This window comes from Vollenhovia emeryi, unplaced genomic scaffold (assembly GCF_000949405.1).
Source record: "Vollenhovia emeryi isolate VEMERY1.0 unplaced genomic scaffold, V.emery_V1.0 DF939265.1, whole genome shotgun sequence".
NCBI classification, from domain to species: domain Eukaryota; kingdom Metazoa; phylum Arthropoda; class Insecta; order Hymenoptera; family Formicidae; genus Vollenhovia; species Vollenhovia emeryi.
In genome coordinates, this window is record NW_011967101.1 from 127,830 (window position 1) to 153,999 (window position 26,170).

At 39.0% G+C, this 26,170-nt stretch overlaps 2 protein-coding genes across 2 annotated transcripts in view; one reads left to right on the forward strand and one right to left on the reverse strand.

Moving 5' to 3' along the window:
- The first annotated feature begins 7,733 nt into the window (after positions 1–7,733).
- LOC105559547 (cation-independent mannose-6-phosphate receptor) overlaps positions 7,734–26,170 on the forward strand; it is a 24,003-nt gene continuing 5,566 nt past the window's right edge. The window contains exons 1-13 of the mRNA XM_012007914.1: positions 7,734–7,987; positions 8,334–8,550; positions 8,638–8,792; positions 9,506–9,792; positions 9,942–10,095; positions 10,181–10,329; positions 10,418–10,533; positions 10,625–10,866; positions 10,943–11,149; positions 11,251–11,394; positions 11,568–11,741; positions 11,924–12,101; positions 12,191–12,261. Of these exons, the coding sequence (XP_011863304.1) occupies positions 7,928–7,987; positions 8,334–8,550; positions 8,638–8,792; positions 9,506–9,792; positions 9,942–10,095; positions 10,181–10,329; positions 10,418–10,533; positions 10,625–10,866; positions 10,943–11,149; positions 11,251–11,394; positions 11,568–11,741; positions 11,924–12,101; positions 12,191–12,261 (2,154 nt within the window). The 5' untranslated portion in view covers positions 7,734–7,927. The remainder of the gene's footprint in view (positions 7,988–8,333; positions 8,551–8,637; positions 8,793–9,505; positions 9,793–9,941; positions 10,096–10,180; positions 10,330–10,417; positions 10,534–10,624; positions 10,867–10,942; positions 11,150–11,250; positions 11,395–11,567; positions 11,742–11,923; positions 12,102–12,190; positions 12,262–26,170) is intronic.
- On the reverse strand, positions 12,400–25,005 carry LOC105559546 (protein toll-like). Its single transcript, XM_012007913.1, has 6 exons — positions 24,561–25,005; positions 17,941–18,157; positions 16,497–17,503; positions 16,098–16,413; positions 15,394–15,996; positions 12,400–15,181 (listed from the first exon to the last, which is right to left on the reverse strand). The coding sequence occupies exons 2-6, from the start codon at positions 18,124–18,126 to the stop codon at positions 14,060–14,062; spliced, it is 3,234 nt and encodes a 1,077-aa protein (XP_011863303.1). The 5' UTR covers positions 18,127–18,157; positions 24,561–25,005; the 3' UTR covers positions 12,400–14,059.

The following is a 26,170-nucleotide window of genomic DNA, read 5'->3' on the forward strand; positions in this document are numbered from 1 at the left end:
CCCTATAAGCCAGACAATGACAAACGCCACTCGACGATGCTCTCTCTCGGTACACACGGCTCGGCTCTAGCGCGCGTTCCAGTTAGTATATATTTCAGTGATCTCAAGCTTAGTAAAACTTTTCCTCCAGTTGGCCAAATTTCAATCTGATCTCAATCTCAATCCGTAGTCCGATACGGGCCCGGCTCTAAAGCCGGGCTCTAAAGCCGGGCCTAAAGCCCGTGTCACACTACGTATTGTGGATCACGGATCGGATTGAAATTGCGGATCGCGGAGCGCAATTCAACCAATCGGATACGAGGCTGTCTCGTCTGATTGGCTGAAATGCGATCCGCGACCCTCAATCTCAATCCGATTCGCGATCAGCAATGCGTAGTGTGACACGGGCTTAAGCCGATGACCATTAATTGTTCGCACAGAGCACGACACTAGACACAGCACACGATACTCGCACAGAGCGTGCGACACTCGCGAGAGGCACAGCTACGGCGAGCAGCCAGCACCGAGGCAGAACGCAGACTGATTCTCCGTTTACCCGTGACATGACGTGGCTGGTACGGCGTGTTTTTCGTTGTACGTTCGTCTAAATTATTTCGACGGTTTTTTTGTCAGACCCGCGCGCGCGTCGCTCGGCAGTTGTTTACGCCGAGCCGCCGAGCCGCCGAGCCGCCGAGCCGCCCCGCCGTCGAGGTCAGCGAACGTCTGTGTGTCGCATTGTCATTCGAACCGCCGGTGCGAATGCCACGAGACAGTGCGCGCGATCGTTCTCCGCGTAATAAACGACGCCACGACTAACCGATCGAGCTTCTCGACTCCGCGGGACGTCGTCTTTGCTTTTCGGAGTGTTTATTTTACTCGAGATACGGGAAGCGGACCGCCGAGTCGCCGTCTACCGTACGCGCTCGCTGTTTTTTCGACCGAAGTTGAAACCGTGGGGGAGAACCGTGAGTGTCGATTTCTCGTCAACGCGTTAATTTGCGCGCGTGTTTGACCGAACGGTATCGCGAAACGAGAAGTGACGTACAGTCGTCGTCGTCGCGCGTTGATTCGACTCGTGTAGTATCGCGCAGTGCCGCCGGGAAGCGACGCCATGTTAGTCCGTCAAAGGAGCCAGCCCCGCGGACACGCAGTGGATCGTTCTCCGGCGCCGACGGTCACAACGACGTATTTCGCGACAGTGCGACAGAGTTGCGGTGAGTTTGAGGCCGCTCAAGTATAGCGATCGCGGCGTAGGTTCGATACTCGTGCGTCGACGATCCACCGGGACGCGTATCTCGCGAGGAGCCGGAATCTTTTGCGCCGTCGCCGTTGCGCCGCGGCCGTCGTATCCTTGCGCGACGCGAAAACTGTACCGGGCTCCAATTTCACTTGGTGTCTCCTCGCGCGTGATGCGCGAAATCGCTCCGTTTACGCCCGCATTCGGTCCCTTTCCCGGGGAAACGCGCGAGGTTAGCCCCGCGGGTCTCCGAGCCCTCGTCGCCGGTACGTTCCCGCCAATTTGCGCGACGCCATCGATCGTATTTCCGCGATCGCGTCTCTTTTGCTGTTGTTGTACGAGTCCGCGACGAATAACGTCGGGAGTGACGTGTCGCGCGTTAAGCTGGTGGCAGAGAACGAAGGCACGCACCACGGCGGTGAGTCTGATCAGGTCGCGTCGATTCGATACCCGCGCGTCGACGAGCCACCGCGACGCGTATCTCGCGGGGAGCCGCGGGATCTCTTGCACCGTCGCCGTCGCGCCGCGAATATACCGAGCTTCAACTTCAGTTCGCGTCGAATTTCACGCGTGACGCGCGGCGAGAGAAACGTACGCGCGAAATCCCCCGTTTACGCCCGCATTCGGTCTCTTCTCCTCGGGGAAACGCGCGAGGGTTAGCCCCGCGGATCTCCGAGTCCTTTCCGCCGAAACGTTCCCGCCAGTTTGCGCGACGCCATTGCTCGCGTCTCTTGCTCTCGTTGCGAAAAGTCGTGACGAATAACGCCGGGAGTGACGTCACTTGGACAATTAGTGCGCGCGATCGTAATTATCTTCTCTTTCGCGAGTGTTGTGTTGTGCCGTTGCGAAGTGGAGGAATCTGAGAGGAGGCGGCGGCCAAGGAGGCATCAGGCGCCAGCGGAGCAACCTTGCGGTAATTATCATTGTATTTTATTTTTTATAAAGTCCATCCCTTTTTTGCAGTTTATTATATTGAGCCGTTTTATATTACAATTCCATGTGATTTCTAATAATCAGAAATGATCATTAGAAAACAAGAGGTGATTGTAAATTTTACAAAAGTTCGTTCTCGTGAAATTCCTTCGAGGAAAATCTTACGCGATACAATCCTTTACATATTCAAGTGAATAAAAAGTTCGATACGTGTAAGAATTATTGTTTGCCGTATTGGTTTCTCTATTCTCGAACACTAGTTTAATCTGAATTTCATGCTTTTCTGTTGCAGAATCACCGTAGCTACGTGGCAGATACAACTCCGCTGTTGCGCATCGGTCGGTGAGTGCGAATTTTTGTAATCGAGGTAACGAATCTACACCTTTGTAGATGGTAGAAACGTAGATAAATAATCAGGGCCATGCAAAGGGTTTTTGGGGCCCTGGTGCAAAGATAAAAATGGGGACCTTTCATGACTTTAATATCTTGTGTTTTAAGTAAAGAAGTTTTAAGAGGATTAAAAATGTAATAAAGCAATATATATAATTAAAATATTTATTTATAAATGAGTTCTCTCTTTGCGCTTACTTCGTGAATCATTATTGCATATTTAGACACACTTGTATGTCTCGAAAGGTTAATTATGTAAATAATATGTAAAAGTTAATGGTGTATTAAAAAATTGCGCGTGAAGCGCGCTTTGTAGTATATAGAAAAATAATAAAAAATAGTTATATCTTAACCGAATTTCGGGGCCCCTTAACATTGGGGGCCCTGGTGCAGTGCATCCGCCGCATCCCCCCTTTGCACGGCCCTGTAAATAGTAGAAGTAGATTTCGTAGATTCGTTACTTTAAATGGATTGGTTACAAGTAATTTAATATTTCGTTTAATATATTTTTAAGGGGTAACACCACTCCTGAGGCCCTAAAACTATATCTAAGTTTGGGAATTTTTTGGGGTCAAATGAATAACTTGATTAAAAAACACATAAACCACATTATTGTGCACATACTTGACTATAAAAAAAATATTTTTAGTAGTTATAATTATTAAAAATGGCGGCGTACTGGCACACTTCCGTAATCGACTTTTTTCCGAAGACACGATTTTGCGTGCAGGATTTCTCTGAGATGGTTTACCCTAGAACAAAAATCCAAAAAATTTTCTTTTTTATATTGTTTGAAGTTACAAACTACGTAGCCGTTTTAGAAAATACCCATTTTTTCCAAAATAACAGCTATTTTAGAAAAAGTACCTTTTTTTGGTCGAAAATTTGATTTAAAAAATATTTTTCAAAAATCCTACGTACTTTGTTGCGCGATACATAAAAGAAGATCATGTTAAAATTTCAAGTTAATCGGATAAAAATTGTAAGAATAGCGTTGCACGCAAAGCTTAAAAAGTGCGATTACGGAAGTGTGCCAGTACGCCGCCATTTTTAATAATTATAACTACTAAAAATATTTTTTTTATAGTCAAGTATGTGCACAATAATGTAGTTTATGTGTTTTTTAATCAAGTTATTCATTTGCCCCCCAAAAATTCCCAAACTTAGATATAGTTTTAGGGCCTCAAGGGTGGTGTTACCCCTTAATATATTAATTATTTAATATATTAATATTTATTATTTAATATATTTAATTTATCATTCAATTTATTATTCAAAGTGGAGGGTTGGGTGTCCCGTTACAGAGCCAGAATCTCTGGTTTTTTTACGTCTCGAATTATTTGTTGATGCATTCGTCGATTTCTTGTAACCTTTCCATCTGTTTTTTATATTTTGTACATTTTACTTGATACACTTTCAAGATGCGTATTGCATGGACGATATAGTCACACGCATCTTCGCGGTCGGTTGTCGCAGACGGTTTCGCGATTGGTTTTGCATCGATAAAGTCTTCTTCTTCATTTTTTAATCCACATTATTATTCATTCCAAGTTTTCACGGGATATTATTGAAATCGGTGCACATGTAACGCGAAGTAAAATTTTTTTGGCATATTTGACTTACGATTTCGAGTTGAAAGAACAGTCGCAAAGGAACAATCCAGATTTTAAATTAAATAACGGAATATTGAAAATATATTCTATCAATTTGATGCAGCCAATTTTTACAAAGAAATTTTTTTTATCAACTTCTTTTATTGTGTACTCTTCGATCCGATCGACCGCTCGCTTACTCGAATCAAACGTAATATTTGTCGATTATGATAAATCGACAATGGAAAGAGTTTTTTCTCTTTCCTGCTGGTTTCTGGTCGAAATGTGACCAGATTATATGGCCAGGAGCGACAAAAGGTAGGTCCAATCTGGTCCAACGAAAGAAGAACGCATTCAACGTGGTCCTTATTGACCACAAAGAATTGTGCTAATATATGTATAAAATATTTTTTTTTTCAAAAGTCGGGTGGGTCTTTCTTCTCCATATTTTCTCGCGTATATGCGAGATTCGCAAATTTTTAATTAAATCTCAATCGCGCGCGAGTTAAAACCACAAATCGTATCCTTAATAAAATCGTGTCGCGGTTTTAATTAACAATTTGCAGATTTGCTAGGCTTTAACACGGGCACGTAATAAAACGGATAGATAGAATTATAAATTGGTATACGGGTAGGTAGGGATTCGGGTAGGCAGGAATAGGGGGATATAATTTGATATTTTCGTTATAGACAAAATAATAATACAAACTAAATGTAATAATAATAAATACAAATATAAATATCTTATATACTTGTAAAGTACATTGTAATGTACTTTCTTTTTCTTTTATAATATTACAAAGTTATGTCGCAAGAAAAATTAAGTAATGGTAAGAGGAAAAAGATTATTGCAAAAAAGAGGACCGCCGATAGAAATTGGCGGGGGTGGTGGAGGGCCTCTATAATACTCTGTTAAAGTCACTCAGTGGATCATCACTGAAAAGTAGTGAATAGTTACTGATGGCCATAGTTATGCGAATCGTAATATATTTATAACTATTATATCAAACTGAATAATAAAAAAGTTAAAAATAGCATTGTAAAAAAGCGTTAATTTGCCAGAACTATTTCTAAAATTGATAAGGAACTCTAGAACTCTTCAGAGTGCATTCAGAACTGAAAAAAAAATATTTTTTGAGACATGAGGTGCCAAATTCACAGAGGTGATCAAAACACACTTGAGCAGAGTCGTAAAGTGTCGATTGAGTTTGAATTAAATTCTAAATGGAAAGCAGCTATAATATCATTGTCAGTTTGCGTGAAATCAGAGTTTAATTTAGGCAGTAACGTCTTTTAATTTAATGTTGAAGCTTATACATTTCACGTATTTCAACATCACACGAGAAATACAATATGTTGCTTATAACTTCGCTTGTTACATTTGCCTAAAATTAAACCAAATTGATATTACTTTCAATATTGTGATATTTAGTATATATTTCATATTTATTATCGGGTAACATTTTAATTTAAGTCTAAAGCCAGCAACACACGATGCTTTTTCGCTAGCTGGCTTGCTTGCGTGCATCTTTATCAATCAGGATGCAATTTTAACTCATCTGACCTATCACGTGGAATCTTGATTGGTTCTCACTAGCCAGCAAGGTGCACGCAAGCAAACCAGCAAGCAAAAAGCATCGTGTATGTACAGCTGGCTTTAAGGAAGAAAATTGGCCGCGTTCAGCAGAAAAAGCTGCTTTATAAAATTCCTGCGTTATAAAAATCCTGAATCTAATTGGCGTATAATTATGAGAGAATCGAAGAGCATACTCCAAGCAAATTTACGAACCTTACAACTGTTGCAAAGCAGCTTTTTCTGCTAAACGTAGTCATTGACATGCCGCTTCTCGATAAATTTCGGAACTCACCGATATCGAGTTATTCGCGAGCGCCTGCGCAGGGACGCACTACGATGGTCATTGAAGTTGCGCAAAGTTGCGTACATATGTACATACATACATAATGAAAAAAGATTAGATATACATATACATAGATACATAAAGAAAAAGATATTTAATAATCGGGGAGAATCTCTTGGTACAAATTTTAATAATAATGTTAGCAGCAGCTGGTTTAATTAAGAAAAATTCCTAGTAATGTGTTGTTAGCGAAAGCTACTTTTTAATAGTAGCATAGAGAAATCTGAAAGCGGCCACGTCGGCGTTTTACTTGATACCGTTTCACGAACCTTTTTTGCGCGCCCTTACGCCCATTTTTACTTTTGGAACTATTTTGCTATGCATTTTCTGGACATTGCCGATAAAGTCTCCACTTTGTGCGTGTCCGTGCTACGCCTATTTTTCAGGATTGTGCTGTGACTTTCAAAATTATACTAACATAAATTTTCTACATGATACTTACATAAACTTTTTTCATGTAGTCAATGTAAATTTTATAAATTAGATGTCAGAATGCACGGCACAGACATACACCAAGTGGACATTTTATCGGTAGAGTCGGGAAATTCGTAAGAAAATAGTTCCAAAAGTAAAAATAGTCGTAAGGGCACGCGAAATAGTCTCCTAAATGGTATCAAGTAAACTGACGGCGTGGCCGCTCTCAGGTTTCTTTCTGTAGAGAGTAGTAAAAAATTTACAAACTTACGATTTTGTTAGTGTGAACATTTGTCAAGTCTTTCGCGGTGCGTTTCTTGCATATTCTATGTTATCTAAATTTTCTATTCTACATTATTTAAATTTTAATTTTTGTAATTTATACTTCTGACACTTTGCTTATTATTTATTTTAAATTGCTTATTAACGTACTGATGGAGACACTGTGATGTCGAAACGTATGCTATTTTGTTTTTAATTATACAAATATATTCTAGTCTTAATTCGCCACCTAAAGCTGCTCGTCATTATTATTGGCCTTTAGTTATTTGTTATAAAGGTTGTTCTTTATTACAAATATCTATAGACAAAGTTAGTAAAAATACGAGTTTTCGAAAAATGTTTCTCGCGTCGCAGAGACAAGATTTTCCGAGGGTCTCCAAATTTCGGTTTGACGCCAAACAAAATACGCGCGCGCGAGGATCGATAACCATCGATTGTCCCGTCGTGCCTTGCGCGGGCAACTTCGCGGCAGTGATGTCGGACTGGTCGCGTTTTTCGCGCATGCACGACAGTTAAGCCTATCACACAATGCGAGGCAACAGGCAACAGGAATAGGGAATAGAATTTTTGACGCGTTGGATTGGTTGAAGGAAAATTTCCGACGAATCCAACGCGTCAAAAATTCTATTCCCTATTCCTGTTGCCTGTTGCCTCGCATTGTGCGATAGGCTTAACCAGCGATGTGTCGGTAATACCAGAGAGAAGCCATATAGTTCCAAAAATGAAAATGGGCGTACAGCGCTGGAATCAGTCGAGCGAAAACGGTAACAATAGCAAAACGCCGGCATGGCCGCTTTCATGTTTCTCTCTGATTGTAGACTGGGACTTGGCGCTCGCATGGAGAGGCGCTGAGGACATTCGCGCACACTTTTCTTCACAAACCTTTTTAATCGCACCTGAAATGTTCTTTATGCAAAATACAAGAAAACACGAATTATTTCCGGTCGGGCATTGGTTAATGCTGAGGCTGCCGGTGAGATGGCGGCACAACACGCCCGAAAGAAAAAAAAGAATATGGCGCTGTCCTCTCCTCGCTGCGCCGCTGCTGTGTCATATCGCATGTGATTCGAACTTGTCGGCGGAGCTTATCGATGATATTTTCGTCGGCTTCGTTCTGCGCCCTATGTTCCGCGTCGCGAATCCGATAAATGATGTAACGGGTAAAACCTGGTTCCAGAACGATGTCAAAATTGAACGGATTACTCTTTCTTTGTTCTTTATCGGCTATTATCACTTGGGCTGTACGTAGCGCATACTTTAATTGTGTTTACCTTTTTAAGTGTACAAGACTCGGTCCACAATGAGCTGTTGGTCTGAAGTTGGGACTACGTGTCAGTCCTTTTTCTTTCGCCGAGAAAGAAGGAGAAGTAACAACTAACGACTCGTTGTAGACCGGGCCTGAGCCTCGCATCATTGTTCTATACTTATTACGTGTTTTGACGCAATTAGAGGCAATTTGTCTGGGAATAGTAACGACCGTATCCTTAAGCTTCGTTACTTACACTTGCCTGACTTGTTCTTTTTGTTGAAATGTTTAGATTTAATCTGTAAAGTTACGAGTTACTATGCGTTTTTTTTTCATTGTAGGTTTCAGTCGCTCCTTCAACTCATTGCGAAGTGCGTGACCATGAGTTAAACCTTTTATATAATTTAACAAGTTTGTCATCCGACAAGGAAGATATTATCATCGAGCATGACACTGAAAGGATACGTATGCAACTGTGTTCCCCGCTGATTAAAAGATGCAACAACCAGGATGGCTACGCGATATGTCTGATAAGAGACAACACAGAGAGAGGAATAGGTAAGGCTGCCCAGTTGAACGGACATTTTATCTATTGAGGTGCTCATGAGTTTGAACGAAGAAATTAATTTTTGTCCGCATGCGCAGGAAGGTTTCCTCCGAAATTAGATAGTAATAATGGAAAAATTTTGTTCAACTTTACCGGCGACAGTTGTCCATTTGGAACCAATTACACCATGAAGATTATTATGTATTGTGATTACGAGGCGGAGAATAATTCGCATCCTGAATTATTTTTGCACGTAAGTAGTGTTTCTTTTATAGCGAATTAGGTTACACTAGCGTGCGCCGAGTGTACACTAAGGCTTGTTCATAGTCAGTTCTTATATTTAACTTTGTCTCATGTCCAAAGAGTAATTTAGCCAAACAGTTGGCCAAGAGTTACAGACGCTGTACGGATCATTTTACTGGCTAAAAAGTCTTTCACGAGGTATTAAAGATGATCTTTAAATATAAGAATTGACTGTAAACGAGCCTAAAGGCTTGTTTTCTGTTCTTACACTAGTGAACTAGTGCAATAAATTAGAGTAAGACAAGCATATATTTTCTCATTCTGCCTTACTGCACTAGTTCACTAGTGCAGGAACAGAAAACAAACCTTTAGTGCGCACTGAGTGTACACTGGCGCGAGCAACCGAATTTGCTATTGGATACACGAGTAGATGCATTTAGATCGGGTTGCGCGTACATATAATAGAATATTTTTATTGACCGTATCTGGCAATTAAAATTCTTATTGCGAAAAATACCCCAACCAGGATTCGAACCTGGGACCTCCCTCAATCCGTGACGGGAGTCTTACCAGGTTCGAATCCTGGTTGGGGGAATATTTTTCGCAATAAGAATTTTAATTGCCAGATGCGGTCAATAAAAATCATTGATGTTGTTAATTACTGCTGGCGACTTTTAAGAGCATTCTTAATAGTTTATATAATAGAATGTTTTGAAAACGTAGGGAAACGAAGAGTGCGACTTACACATAGTGTGGAAGTCGGCGTTAGCTTGCGTGCCCAGAACCCAGACAAACTGTATAATCGCCAACGATGGACATATTTACGATCTGAGTCTTTTAACAAGAACCTCGGAAAATTATGTGATTCCAATGAAAGACGGGATTCCTATGAACAGTAAAGCCAGATCGCCCAAAATAATATTAAATGTCTGCCAGAATGTAATACATCACGGCACCTTGTGTCCAGCCAAGTCTGGAGCCTGTCTGGACGATCCTCAAAATCCTAAAAGGTAGCGGTCGGCAAGTGCATCTCTTATTAAAATTGTGTGTGACGCGAATATGCAACTTGGTTTCATTGTATATACGAACGTATAATCTTTCCATGTGTGAACTGTGTGTCTTCGAAAATTAAAATTGCTTCTGTTTTACCTTGTTGCAGGTACTCAAGCTTGGGAGAGGTACAAAAACCTCCTTTCTTCAGGAACGGAAGTTTACAGATAGAGTACCAGAACGGTGCATTGTGCATTGTGCGAAATATTTCAACTCCGCACGTTAAAACAACTATCACATTTAAGTGTAATGTGGCGGCTATGGTACAGCATTAGATAATGACAGAGTGTTATGCATACATTTATGTAAAGGAAGTACGTTTCGTGAATATCACATTGTTGTTACCAGGGCCTGCCGGAATATATTGGAGGAAGAGAGAGTTGTGATTATCATTTCTTATGGTATACCTCTGCAGCGTGCGACGTGGAGACTCTGCGTAAATACAGTGCTAAAACAGCAGGCAGATGTACCGTCACGAATCCAGTTACGAATTTCACGTAAGAACAATTCCTCGATATCGTTACGATAGATACTGATAAGTATACGACGCTTTTACAATCTCACTACGCATTTTGTATTACACAGATACAACCTGCAGACATTGATGAACAAAGACTTCACTGTTACGAACACAAGCGGTGTAAAATACAAATTCAGAGTTTGCGGTGAGCTGGCGGATAATACATGTGGAGTGAACACAGGTGCTGTGCTTCATCACGAAATTGTATTGCATGTATTGTGATTATGCGACGGCTTTGAATTTTATCTATCAACTATTATTCCTTCGTACAGGAGTGTGTAATTCACAGCGTGGTACGTCGTTGGGGAAAGCTAATACACACCTCATGTGGCAGCAAGGTGGCCCTTATTTAAATTATACCGATGGGGATTTATGCGAGAATGGAATGCGTCACTACACACTCATCGCGTTTGTATGCGAGCCACAAGGATCGCCCAACCAGCCGTTGCTCATGAAAGAATATCCTTGTCAGACTATCATACACTGGAATACAGATTTAGTTTGTGAGAAAAAAGTAAGTATAATTATATGCATGCCCTCCGATTTTTCTCTCCTTGACGCAATATATAAAGGATTGCTCTTTTGTCTAGATCAAGTGCGCTACCGTTAATGACGATGAGATCAATTTGACTCCTCTCATACAGTCTACAAATAATTACGTCATAAAGGCCAACGGCACGGAGTTTCATATAAATATATGCCGACCGTTGGTTCCTACTCCAGGTCTTACGTGTGCGCATGGTAGTGCTGCTTGTAAAGTTTCGGTAACTTCAAAGAACGAATATGTCAATGAGATTGTGAGTACAGATTCATTTAAACAGTCCAGCGACAAAATGATTAGAAATGTATAGCAATAAATTTCAATAATCTGCATATTTCCGTTAAAATAATTTAACAGAGTCTAGGATTTCCTGAGGACAGTCCAACGTTAAATAGAGATCTACGAACAGTGTTACGTTATATCAATGGATCGCAATGTCCCGAGAATCCAGCTAAAACGATATCTTCAAATTTCACATTCATTTGCAATAACAACAATCAGGTGACAGATTTTTCCAGTAGTTTTGATCTGAATTTTAATGATAAATTAACGGTTTACTTCGAGATCGAATTTTACAAATCATTTGGTAGAAAGTCACTACTATGACGCAGCTTTATTCATGATTAAAGAATTGATAATACGCTTAAAGTTTAGTTCATTTTCTCATATTTCAGGGACTTCCGGTGTATAAACATTATGCTAATTGCACTTATGTATTTGAGTGGAATACGAGCATAGCGTGTGGAGCTGTGATGGGAGGTTGGACAGCGCCATGTACTATAAAAGATAGTTTCCTGTCGTATGAATATAATCTTTCTTTGTTATACCAGAAGCAACAATTATATAATGTGAGTTTAAAATGTAAATGGCCACTTTGTAGCTATCTATGTACATTAACAAATTATCTACTCTGCTTTAAACAAGCTTGATATCGCTAACAATATATTTTGCATACAATACGTAATGCACATAATGTTTATTGATAATATGAATATTTCGAAAAAAACTAAGAAAAAATCTAAAACTAAAGGTGAAAAGCAGACAAGGCAAGGAGTATGCTTTAAATATTTGTGGCGGTGAAAAGTTTTGCAACGGTTCTGCTGTCTGCCGTGAAGGCAATGGTTATGGATCGCTGGGAAGTGTGATTTTCGATTATAGTCGTGACGACGTAAAACTTAAATATTCAAATGGCAGTAAATGTAACAACAGTAAGTTATATATTTCTGTTTTATTAATGTACTCATTCATTAATTTCTCCATTGAAGCATGTATATGAAATTATACTTTTCTCATACAGATTCTTACACGTCCGAAGTAAGATTTATATGTAACGAATCCATGGGCATCGGTGCACCGAAACTACTCTTGGTAAGTCAAAGATATACAGAATTTCATTGAACATTTCTCGAATGATCAACAGATATACAAAGGAAATTTTCCAAAAGTAAGAAATAAAAGTTTGAAGATTTTAAGAGTAACATATATGTATATTCATTTATATGTATAAATATATAAATATTTATATATATAAATGTACAAATATTTGTATTCATAAATTTGTACATATTTTATTTGGGCTTACTTTTGTAACTTCTCCTTCTGCCAATAATTATGCATGGCGTTTCAAAGTTTCTTTTACATAATTTGGGTACAATTCCCTAGCACAAACGTCTAGCACAGACGATTGGTTTTTATATTTTTTATACGTTGCAAAATTTAAAGATCTAATATACTTATAATTAATTCTTGATTTATGAACCTAAGCACATATACACGTATACATGCGTAGTATAATATATATATATATATATCTATATCTATATGTACACAGCTGTGATTGACTTTGCACATTTTGTTCAAAAATTTTTATGTGTAATATATGCATATAATACGATAGATCTTTATATACAAATATGATATCAAACGATAAAAAGATTATGTTTATAATATTTATACATTGATTATTATAGCATAAATTCTGCATATCTTCGTATTATGACATAATTTTTTACGATCGTCTTAAACTTCTTATATAATAATTGGAAAAAAATTATACATGCTGATTTCTCGTAAGAACATATGTCAAATTGATCTAAAAATGGCGATATGAAAAAATATGCATTAAAAATCAAGACCCTTTATACTATATGTATTTACACATCAGTATGTGAAAATACCATCTAAAGTGAAATTAAAAGTGTTTATCAGGTACTATCTTAATAACTTTAACTCATGCAGGGTGTATCCTATTCTTAATATGTCAGCATTTTAATAAAAATGGATAAAATAACGTATTCCTGAAATGTTTATGCTAACAAAATTATAGGAAACACCTTATAAAAACTATTATATAAAAAACATATATACATATTATATAAACTATTTTTTTCATTATAATATTATTGCACTATATACACAGGTATATTTTATGATTAAATTAAATGCATCACAATACATAAAATAACCTTTGAGTATTTTCTTATAAAAGTTATTATAAAGTACCTCTTAAGCGTAACAGTGCATGAAAAATTGTAACATTTTAAAGATGAATTTCAAAATCACGTGACGAGAGGAATAAACGTTTCATAATATTATGTAATATTCACGTGATCGAAGCTGTACTTTGTAGTAATTTGCAAAAAGTTCAATTTGGAATCTCATATGACCCGCAGGAAGTGTTTAAAGTAACGCATTTCCTATGATTAACCAAAATACCCCTAGATATTTCCCGAACACTCAGGTCGACAAGTAAATGTTCAAAATATGTATAACACAATATTTTATCGAAGTTACTTAAATGAGTTATCCCTAAAAAATCATTTAAGTTTATAGGAATATTTTATAAGACAAAAAGTCAATAAATATATACCCAATAATATTTACACGCGCGCAGTAAAGTTAAAATGTAACATCAGTCAGTTGTTCATCTCTCATTTTTCTCTTGCTTATCTTTGTTTCGCTTTCTCGAGCATCCTTAACTGTATCCATTTGTATCCTTACTTGTTTCATTTAAAGATTCTAAATTAAGATCAAGTCTTCTTTAAAAAAATAAAATAAAATAAATATCAAAATGTTCTTGTATGGCTGTTAATGTTGCACATGTCAAAGAGGGATCTTTGTAAGTGATCAGTTACTATTTTCCATGGATACTTCTACCTTTGTGCTTTCAAGCAAGACATTCTCTATTGTTATGTTTCATCAAAAGTTCAGGTGAGAGAATGATCGCGATGTTTCCATTCAACTTGCACGATTCCCGCGGGTACCCATTTAAAAACTGTTCCTCCGATTCCTTATCACAGATGAACTTTTTGAGCGCGTCGGCCGGCGGCGTGGTGCTGGCTGGAGTCTCAGGAAGCGTGATGGGATAGAGCTCCTTCTTGTTCCCGTCCGTGGGGATATACAGTTGGTGATTCTCAAAGATTTTCTTCCCGGCGATGCTGTGCCTCGCGAGATTCGGCTGATGCGGCAGCGCGTATCTCAATTTGTCCCAGAACCAGGGATCTCCCCATTTGACGTACGTGTTCATACTTATGTACGCCTTCAATTCCGGATCCAGGTCGTCGATAGGGCCGATGTCGCCGTACATGATTAATATCACTCGCGCCCGACCCTCGCTCAATGCCTGACTGTGAGCGGCTCGAAATTCCATCCTCCCCCAGACGCTTTCCATGAAGTCCGGCGACAGCACCACTATCGTTCGTCGGGAATTCTCCACGGAGCTGGCGATATTCGCTGGTATCCACTCGCCCGCTAGCCAGTCCCGATAGTGAAGGCACAACTTGAACGGCATCGGGCCGTTTTCCAATTTTGACACCAGCTCGTTCACGACGAAGTCGTGATCCTTATGCGAGTAGCTTACGAACGCGTCGTACAACTTTTCCTTATCCAACTCCTCCTCCGTTACGAACCACAAACACCACTGATGTGCGAAAAGCCACACTTTAATTTGTTGTTGGTATTTGTAGTAGAGTAGTCCAAAGATGCCGATAAGTAGCCCCGCAAAAGAGATTAATATACTAACGCCGATTATCATTGTCGTATTCGGCGGGCAAAGGTCATCCCTGGTCAATTCCGATATGGAAATGTTTCTGTCCGGACACTTCACTCGAAGTAGATCGGGCATCGTCACGAAATTCGTTTGAATGAAATTGAGAAGATCCGTAGCGTCGCAATCGCATTCCCACGGATTTTCGTGTAACGTTAATCGTGTTAAGTTCGTAGACTCTTTCAGGAATTCCAACACGTCAGGACGTACTCTTGACACGTTGTTGTTATGCAGCTCCAATACCTGAAATAGAATTCGATGTTCAATTTTAACTAAAGTGCAAAACTCAATATCTTATTTTTCTATCACTTTATATATCATTTTACAGGATGATGTGGAAAAATCAAGACTGACTCGCGCAGCTTATTAATTGAACATTTTTTTCTATTTTTTGTAAATACTTGTACTAGATTTTTATCAATTAAAATATACGCATAAAAGGTAAATTTACGCACCTGTAGTGTGCTGGATAACCCATCTAGAGAAATTTCAGAAATGGCATTGTGAGATAACATAAGTTTCCTCACCGGCCCAAGTTCCATTGCTTTCAAGTCTGGCATACGAGTCAACCGATTGCCAGAGAAATTCAATTCGAATTGGAATGGGATTTTGTATTTATCAGGTATCTTTATGTCACTTGGCACGCTAATCAAGTTTCTGTTAGAACAATTCAATATGAACGCCCTGTCTTCGGGCCTTATTAAACAATCACACTTTTCGGAACACACATTGGAATCTGGTACCACACACGTTAATGATTCAGATCTCAAATCCGTGACACGCACATCCTTTTCGTCGTCCGGGCTTTCGCAAGTTAAATTTCCTGGTATTATGTGGAAATAGTTTTGCACTTTAGGATGCATTCTACCCTCCTTATAACGCAAAAAGTCGTACAAATCACAATCGCAAAGTATCGGATTATCTTGCACTAATATTATCACGTCGCGAGCATACCCCTGAAAGACGTTGCTTTCAGCATTGTGCAATAAGATATGCTTTATTTTATTATGAGTCAAATCCACTTTTATTTTGTCCGATGTAAACTGCACATCTTCGGTCTGAAATTAGAAAAGAAAAAGTTTCATCCCAAATAATACCTCATAAAATTATCTATCGCATTAGTTTTATAGATGTTTTGGTCTCAAGCAGCTCTACTTACGGCGATACATGATATATTGTTATATTTGAGATCCAATATTCGAAGTTGTACATCGCTCAGGACCCAATCGCTAAACATTTCCGAGATACTGTTATTGGCTAAATATAATTCTTCTAGTTTCACGCAATCGTGAAAGGGCGACTTCTTTCCGAGTGGATCAGACTCGTAAACAGTTTGTTGTAACGTAAGATAATTGTGAGACAATTGGGCAATTTTCAGTTGTTTTAAGGAACTGAAAGCGTGGTTGGAAATAGTCGTCAGCTGATTTTCTTCCATATTTAGTTCCTCCAAAGCGTGCAGTCCAATGAATAGATGGCTGCAAAGGATTACGTATCGATTAAAATATGAAAAACATAAACAATCGTTACCGTCCGTATAATAACAGTCATTTAAACGTACTTGGAAATGAAGGTAATTTGATTTTTTGACAAATCTAATTTTACTAATTCGTTGGTACTCGAGAAGATGTAATCAGGCAAATGTTCAATATTGTTAAAATTCAGGTTCAATTCTGTGAGTTTCTTCGTATCCCGGAATATGTGCGCAGGCAAAGTTCGAAGATAGTTTCGTTCCAAAGTGATATTAGTTAGCGAAGTACATCCCCAGAAAATATCCTCCGGTAGCGTGAGAAATCCGTTCTTTTTCAATTTCAACACCTCCAGCTTCGTTAAGTTGGCGAAAAATTCATTCGGCAAGGTCGTCATATTTCTCTTGTTTTCGAACAGAGAGACAGTGTGTAGTTTCGTGTTATTTCGCAGCAGAGCCCCCGGTAAATGTGTAAAATTGTTTCGAGATAAGTTAAGGACCTCGAGGTTTTCGAGCTTCGCGAAAATATCTTCCGGTAACTGGACCATAGAATTCATATTGAGATCGAGGGTCTTGAGAGCGACGAGTTCGTCGAAAATTCCCGATTGGGGGTCGATTAAATAATTTTTCCATAAATTCAGCAACGTCAGATTTTTCAGATTGTTGAACGTGCCCAGTTCTATCGATCGCAGAGCATTGTCGCCCAATTCGAGCCACTCCAATCCGGGGGTGTAGTTGAAAAATCCGTCGACTAGGTGTAAGTTGTTCTCGCGCAAATTGAGTCCCGTTAAATTGACTAGGCCGGCTAGGAGATCTTCATCCACGTAGGACACATTGTTGCTCGATAAGACCAGATATTTCAAATTTTCAAAGTCATCTAAATGATGCTTGACCAGGGCGGAGCTCAAATTCTTATACGATTGAAAGATCAATTTTTCCACGTTGGCGACTCCTAGCGTTCGTGTGATTTCGCCTAAACTGATGTTGTTGGTCGGCAAATCGCACATGTAGAAGTATATCTTTTTAATACTCTCATGCCTCGTCAAGGACGACACGTCCAGATGGAAATCTGACCATTCCGGTGAATTAATGCATTCAATCTGTGTAAAAAGAAATATCCATTGTTGCAAACTTGACTCATTAAAAAAAAGTAGGAAAAAATTTACGTGAAATTATTTTAAATAACGCAGAGAATGGCACTGTGGCTCCAAATATTTCTGGAAAAATTCTAAATCGTAGACGGAGTAGGATATATATCAGATGGTGATTTATATCTTCTTTCTCAAATTTTGAATTTTTATTTCTGTAAAATGATTGATTTTCATTCGCAAACATCAGATATTAAAAAACGAAGAATTTTCAACTTTTATTTTATAATCTCGTTGTGTAAGAATCAGTTTGTGGTCTATTCCAAATTCTTGAGTATGCATGACGGTCTTTGAGTCGCTGAGACAAATCGTTTAACTTTTGGCAGTAAAACTAGCAACGCATAGATCTTCGCAGCTAGTGTCTAGATAAACTAGTGACTGAGACGTACTTTTATAAATTCGCCTGGTTGAATATTCACTAGGAAAGAAGAATCATTTTTCAATAGACAGTTTATCTCGAGTCCTCCATCGTAATTCTGCTGACAGGTGCACATCTGATTCGTCGGGCATTGAAAAGTGGAAACGCTGCCCAGAGCAATAGCCAATATCAAGAATGCTTCGCGACGAGAGATCATCTTGCATTCAGTCTGATTCTTAATCTGATATCTAAACAAACATAAAGACACACTATTATTGTTGTAACATCTTTTCATATATTTATCTTCAATCCATTCATTTATTTTTAAGCCACAAATATCAAGCATAAAAGTCGGAAGTGACGTTGGTTAGATAAATCTAACACTTCCTCTTTTCGAGATAAGCTCATTGCTGTATTCTTTTATAGTCACCCATACTTTTATATGTTACGCTTTTTTTTTCTTATACATTGTATAAAATTAAAAATGTGTGTGTATAAAATATGAATTTACATTCAGGCATATGTATATTTTCTCTTGTTTATTTAGATTCAGGCAAATATAAATTTCTCTTGATACATAAGAAAATAATACGTTTGGATTTAATATCAAATTTAATTTATGGATGTGCTTTTTATTTTATCTGATATTGTGACATGACAAAAAATGTAACAAAGTGTAGGAGATAGGAGAAAAACGTGTATTTTTCTTTTATATTTTTTATTCGCTAATTACGAAAATTTAATCGTTTGTAGCTTATGAAGTATTGCCGTTCTATCTTCGATTTAAATTCTTCAATTAAAATGTTGTGACAATTTCTGAATGATTTGTAGAAAAACTATATAAACTATACATAATTTTCAAAGAACTAAATACGATCGTTGTACGATCGTTGTACGCTTCGTCTTTGTGTAATCTAAATAATTAAGTTTTAAAATCTTCAATAAAAATAAAATTCACATTGTGATGATGGATAGAAGATACACTAGTTAGATTCGTGGAAAATTCCTTAATGTACAAACAAGATAATTGCAAACGGAAGCTATTATGATAAAAGGTTAGATCACAATTCTCGGTATTTTCCTAATCTGGGATCTCAATAGAGCTACATTGATTTTTCGACGAAATACACAAGTTCCGTGTCTCTTACCGTATAATCTGGCGTACCGAACATTAAACCAAAAATAGGAAAACAAAACTAGCCTAATGATAGATTATAGAGTATAATTTGTAGCACTCGTTTTGTACGTCTCTTTTATTAATGTTAAAGAAAAAACCGCACCATTAAGAGCCTGTTTCTTAGAAATCTACCGCAATTTATTTGCAATTCATAGTAATCGTACATTCGCTGTCACCTTTTTATTTATTTATACCTCCCGTTAAAAAAAAAGCAACGTTATAAGCTGTGATGGTATCAGGTAAATCCACATTCGCGTGAGTCGCTTTGCATCTATGTAAATAATCTTCGTAGAATTGTAGTTAAAAGATCGTTGTTAAAAAGAGGAAAACCTATCGCGATAATACGATCTACCTCACAGGATTTTTCCTAAAGTAAAAAAAAATTAAAAATAAATTTCCAAATATTAACGCAAAATGAACATGCAGGATAAATTTAATCTAACATTTTAATTGGTACATAAACTAACAATTTGGAATATCAAATAGTTTTTGGGTCGAAGATAACTTAAGAGAGTCGCTGAAAATTTGTAGTAAATATTTTAGGATGACACTTCCTTTTTTCCACAAACACATTAAGTCATGTTATTGTTATCTTAAGTAATCGTATGAAAATAGCATCAAGAACGTGCGAAAATGATATGCTATCTGCGCGCGATCGATTACTATTATCTTTCATTCAAAAACTATTCGGTATTTCCTACGGTCGTGTTCGTTATTAAATAAGATTACACGGTTGACTGAAAACGTCCTGCTAAACTTGAGAATTCTAACACGCATGTATCACTGATAACACGATAATCGTGGCGAGATATTAATATCTGTTAAACTGTACGTATTTATACGCAAACAAATAACACGCTTGAGATTTCATCCATTAAATTCCGTAATTCTGGCGAATCTCTCTGACATTTGCGCCGACGTTTTCTGAGAATGTCGAGAAAGGTCGAAACAGCGAGATTTGCAGAGGCATATGTATAAAAAAAAAGACGATTAATATCCATTTCTATATCAATTAACTTCAAAATCTTGATTTAACTTATTTTTTGTCTCTTTTTTTTAAATTCTAGAACTAAAGAAAGATGAGAAGTTAAACTTAAGTCGATCTAAAATACGTTGGTAAGAGAACACAAAATCGGCGAGTTCATTAAGTTTTATCGATTTAACTTTTTAATAAGTAAAAGTGTAATCGCGTAAAAGTGATACCGCATTAACTAGCAATTACGCGTACAAATGTTGAACAAAAGATTGATCGTGCTGGTCGAGTAAAGTTGAAAACAAAATTAGTTTCTTGCGATATTTATTAATTAAATGCACATTGGTTTCAACATACTTTTATCTAGAAAGAGAGGGGGAGGGAGAGAAAGAGAGAGAGAGAGAGAGAGAGAGTTTTTTATTTTATCTAAGAAGTTTCGCAACTTTGCGCAAGAAAATTCAGTAACTTTATCTGCGAAGGAAGTGACAGTGATTTTGCAATTTGACAAGTAGATCAATTTGATCAGTTCTCGTGGATTTGCGAAAGTGTATTCTATCGCGTTCGCGGCGGGCAGCTTTGACGTAAAAAGTGATATCGCATTAACGATAACGCATGATCTTTTATGCTCCGCGTTTCGTCTTTACATTCTCCGTGTACACACAGAATTTATGTGAGAGTTTTTCTGATTAATATCTATACTGCCATAAAAAATATTAATATCCACCGCAATAAAATATCAAGTATTTTTTAATTAATTTTATTAAAATATATAGTCAAACTTCAATATTTCGCATTTTCTCCCCACGTGCTCCGTGTATACAAATACATATACACGGAGAGAATTTTCTCTTAAAATTTATCCCGAAAATCGTGGTAGACGTGGAACAACATGGCACCGCGAAGAATTTTATGTGAGAGTTTGTCTGATTAATATCTACTGCAATGAAAAATATTAATATCCACCACAATACAGTACAAAAGATTTCAGATTAATTTCACTGAAATACATAGTGAAATTTCAAAAAGCTCCTCGAAATGCCATATTGTCCCACGATTACCATGATTTTCAGAGTAAACGGTAAAAGAAAGTTCTCTCCGGATACAATTACGTGTACGAAACTACGCGTGGAACATTCCTCCCTTTTTACAAACGTGACCTAATTATATAATCTGGTTTTTCCCTGTCATCGAAGATCGTTAGGAGCGCGCGCTCTCGCATTCGCCCAGCAAGAACACTAACGTCAAATCGACGTCAATGGAATCGATATCGCGTCCCAACTGTCAGTTTAAAAAAATAATTAAAAGTTCTGGAACTTCATTTTTTGTCAGGTCGTAGGTGAAGAATCCAAGATTGCCAGTATAATAGTAAAATTCCAAATTTCATTCGACCACAGCTGGCCGCATTTGTTAATTATCCCTGGCTGAGGGGTTGAGATTGGGATTAGATTGAAAGTTGACCAATCACAGTAAAGTTTACTAATCTCAAGTTTAGTAACTTTTACTCTAATTGGTCAAATTTCAATCTGATCTCAATCTCAATCCATAGTCTGATGCGGGCTTTAGGACTTGAGCAGAATGACTGTATTGTACTCTTAAGACAATGTTTTATATTTTAAACCTTTGTCTTAAAGTAACGCACAATAATTGTCTTATGACTTGAGAATACAAGACAGCCAATCTGCTCAGGGCCTAAATTCCGTACACGATTACCGACGACCATCGATACGTTAACGACGTTTGCGCAGCTTTTTCTACATGATAGAAAAGCTGCGCAAACGTCGTTAACGTATCGATGGTCGTCGGTAATCGTGTACGGAATTTAGGCCCAGGCCCTTAGTGATCTCGCTGGGCGGCAGTTTGCCGCCCGACGTTCCGCAGCTATTTGGCACTAGTCCTTATCGGCATGAAGAAGGGAGAGAAAAAGAGATCGATAGACACACGCCGATCCAAAGTTCATAGGCGACAGTCAGTATCTCGATACCGCGATACGACGCGATATTCCTCTTTCGTCGTTCGCGCCTATCTTGCGCAGATTTCAAATATACCCCGCGTTATGTAAACACCGAGAGATCCGGGCGTGTGAACGCGCCGTAAAAACCGCAACAGCATCGCTGGCATTCCCCGAAGCGCGTTAATTCCCGTCGTCACGAGACCGAGTCCACGTTGAGTCGTCGGGAAAACGAGTATGGGGCCATCGTACGTTTACTCCATGGAACTATCGATGAACGGTAGAAGACGAAAAAAAAAAAGGGAAAAGAAAGTGTATACACATATCCCGGATCCTACGCTCGGCTACGATTCAATCAACTGAATGCGTGTCCGTGCGCGACGATCGTCCTTGGCGCGTTTCTACATGAACGAACGTTATTTACGTCATGCCAGGGCCTGACTTACCCGGCGGAATCACGTGTTACACGCTCCGGGAAGCGCATGTGAAATTACAATTGTTTGAGTTTTATAAAAGTCACAAATAAGAGGTTTTTTTTCTGTAAAAGTTTAAGTTTCGCAAAATTTATAAATGAAGATAGCACTCGCGGCAGAAATTCCCTACTTGAACCATGCGAATCCATTTCCATTATGAGCCGTGTTAATTTGTCCGTCGTATAAGAAGGACGTGTAAAAGTCGTCAATTTTTGCCCCCCCCCCCCACCTAGCAAGTGAAATTTGCAGGGTTGGGAAATAACTCGTTACTTGTAACGAAGTTAGTTACTTTTTTTTGGTAACTCTAACTTAACTTCGTTACTTTCTCTCCATCTGTAACTGTAACTTAACTCGGTTACATTTTTTCGATAACTAGTAACTAATTCAATAGTTACATGAATAGTTGCTTTGTATATTTTTTAAATATACCCCCACAGATCGCATTAGGCCTTGCATTTGCGCATAAACGCCTTTATCGACGCTTTACAATTCAAATGCAGATTTGATATTTTTATTTTTATTGCAAGAAAGTAACTGCAAAGTAACGATTCGTTACTTTTTTTTTTAGTAACTGTAACTGTAACGCGTTACTTTTCAGAATTGGTAACTTGTAGCTGTAACTGGTTACATTTTTAGCGAAAAAAAAACTAACTTTACTTGATACTTTTATAAAGTAACTTTCCCAACCCTGGAAATTTACATGTATTTTTTAACAGTTTTAAGCTGCGGACTCACGTGGTGGAATCAGTTTTCTATAAACATTTTCATTGCAAGAAAGTAACTGCAAAGTTACGATTTGTTACTTTTTTTAGTAACTGTAACTATAACGCGTTAGTTTTCAGAATTGGTAACTTGTAACGGTAACTAGTTCCATTTTTAGCGAAAAAACTGTAACTGTAACTAGATACTTTTATAAAGTAACTTTCCCAGCCCTTTTAACAGTTTTTAAGCTGCAGACTCACGTGGTGCAATCATTTTTCTACAAACATGAAGGGAACATACGTAAAAATGTGAAAGAAGTGAGTAAATAGACACAGACATACCATAAGAATGAGATACATAATTTCCTTTATAGGATATTTTACTCCTCGAAAACCATCACGTGTATGACATTTTGTTGTGACGGTTCGAATTTAAAAGAAAATAAAGGCGAAGCCTGTCACCTTCTTCCCGCCTTCTTGAAATCTAAACTCTTACGCTCGGTTTTTCATTTTTCGATTAAATGTTAACCAGAAAATGGAAGACCGGATCTTAAAGACAATATGGGACTCTCTATTAATAAAAGTGCTAGATGTAACAATTTCACGTTCTTGAATTTTATACTGAAGACTTATTAAAGCCAAAACGTTTGCTTGATTTTCAGTTACTGGAGAATAAAGTATTACGAAATCTACAACTTTTTTCGCTCGTATAGTTGGCCCAACTTTCTCCTTGTATTATTTTTAAGATCTTTATCTTAAGAAGTGAAAGCGAATCCGCTTTATTTGACGTAATTTGCGCAGTTCAGAATGAGATCCTTTATCGTCATATTTTCAATTCTCTTATTCCTCATGTTTCCTCTACGTGTTAGTCCATGAGCTGGGAAAGGGAGCGGGACGGGGAAAGGCGGGAACAAAGGCGTGTTCTTTGCGACAAAGCGCGGATTCAAACGACGCGACGGCGTTGCGAAGACGTTTCGATCGTCCAGTTCTTGGAAAACGATCTTCGATTAACGAGTCCATTAGCAGTAAGTAAATTATGACGACGGCAAGCGATTGTTAATCCCGGCCTCGATCACGAGTCTTTTTCCCATAGCGTGCAGCTCGTGAAAAGCGACAGATTTCATTAACGAGTTCAATATTTGTCAATAAAAGTTTTCACTTTTCGCGTTTGAGGAAAAGATTCACGATTGAGTCTCCGGCCGCCGAATATTCGCGCCTTCTTTTTGCCATTTCGAACGACGTCGCGGAGTGAATCAAAGGCGGCCACGACTGGAGACCCGACCCTGCGCGATTCACCACGATCGTTCGCGGGGAGGGCGCGGTGGCGCCTGTACCGGTTTCGTTTCGCAGAAGTGAGAATCGCGCATACGATTACTTACCACCGATCGCAATATGGTGGACCGCGTATATATAAGGAGGACCACCTGTGGCGCGGCTCCTTTTCGCCTATCTCGTTTTTTTTTTAATCCGTCGGACGATAATGGCGATTATTACCAGCAACGATGTCGCGCACAACGCGCACGCGCGCGTGTGTATACGCTTCTCGTATTATATAGCGTGCGCGCGACACGTGATCTTCGCGAACAATCTTTAAGTACTAACAAAAAAAAAAGAATCCGCTGTCGTTCCGGTGGCACTTTGTTCTCTTCTTTCTTTTAATGGCGTTCGCGCGCCAAGGGGCGAGATTTTACATGCCGAGCGTACGAGAGGATCGCCGCGGCCGCGGGCGAACGGTCCCAACGTAGAGAATCCCGAGTTGATTCATCGGGGAGCTGTCGCCGTTACGTCACCACCAGTCCGACCGCACAACCGCGCGCTCCGGCACTGACTGACGTCTCCGTCGCGAACAACCTGTCGTTCCCCGCCTCCCCTTGTCGTCCCCCAGCCCCCGGCCTTCCCCTCTGTCTTCGTCCCGTACCCGCGCCCGCGCGTTCTCTCCTCGTTATCGCGAGTCACGTCGTTAGACGTAAAAGAAATGTACACCCGGGGTCATAAATGTCTGTTACCATATGCGTGGAGTCGCATTCGCGATTCATTCTGAGGTTACAAGTAACAGGCGAGAAAAATCGGCTCTCTGAAAGCCACTCGGTAACATTATCGCGGGAAACGATTATACGGGGTGTCCCAGGAGGAAAGGTGAATATTCTGGGAGGTGATGCTGTCGGTCATTTTAAGCAAGAATGTTCATGCCAATGTACGTCCTATTCCCCGCTGTTTCCGAGATAGGAGCACATTTTGTTGACGTCCTCGTGCAGATAAAGCATGAACACTGGGCAGGCGTCCCACTTCCACGCAATGCATTGAAAACCTTGGAAAACACTCTACGATTCGGAAGTCTGCGTGTAGGAAAGCGTCGACGATATTCTTCAACAGCAGCAGTAGCCAAGGGCGTCCGCAGAATTTTTTCCAGGGGGGAGAGGGGCATCATTTATATTGTTAAAATATTACTTCCAGAATACTTATATGATTTCAAATATATACACCTTTCGGTAAAAGCTTTCTCACCGCGACAGGGTATGTCAAATAGGCCAAATTTTTTGCTGATTTCAAATTCCAAGATGTCCTATGCCCTATCTTGCCCCCCCCCCTTCGACACTACCGTCACAGAAACCGTAATCATACAGCGTATCTGCATATTCGGCATTTGTGAATAGCGAGACATTTTGAACATTTCTATAATGTTATCGGCACAATAATCGTCAGACGTATAAGAGTGAATTCCCGCAGACGTTTACGACGTTAGGTGAAGGGTGAAGTGTACAGAAAAAATATAAAAGCGCGAGACATTCAAGTAGCTCTACCTCGGAAACAGTGGGGAATGCGTCATGTATTCGTATGAACATGTTTGCTTAAAATGATCGATACTATTACCTCCCACAATATTGACCTCCTGGAGCACCCTGTATGTCCCCTATTATGAGATAGGCTTCTAATATGAGATAGCGGAGTTTCTGCTAAAGTAATCTACATCATCCGTTGGTTTCACCAC

Excerpts from the sequence above, each read along its gene's own strand:
- LOC105559546 (XM_012007913.1), bottom strand. The coding sequence starts at position 18,126 with ATGATCTCTCGTCGCGAAGCATTCTTGATATTGGCTATTGCTCTGGGC. Across the intron at positions 16,414-16,496 it reads CAAATTACCTTCATTTCCAA|CCATCTATTCATTGGACTGC; the intron begins GTACGTTTAAAT and ends AATCCTTTGCAG. Across the intron at positions 15,182-15,393 it reads GGTTATCCAGCACACTACAG|GTATTGGAGCTGCATAACAA; the intron begins GTGCGTAAATTT and ends ATTCTATTTCAG.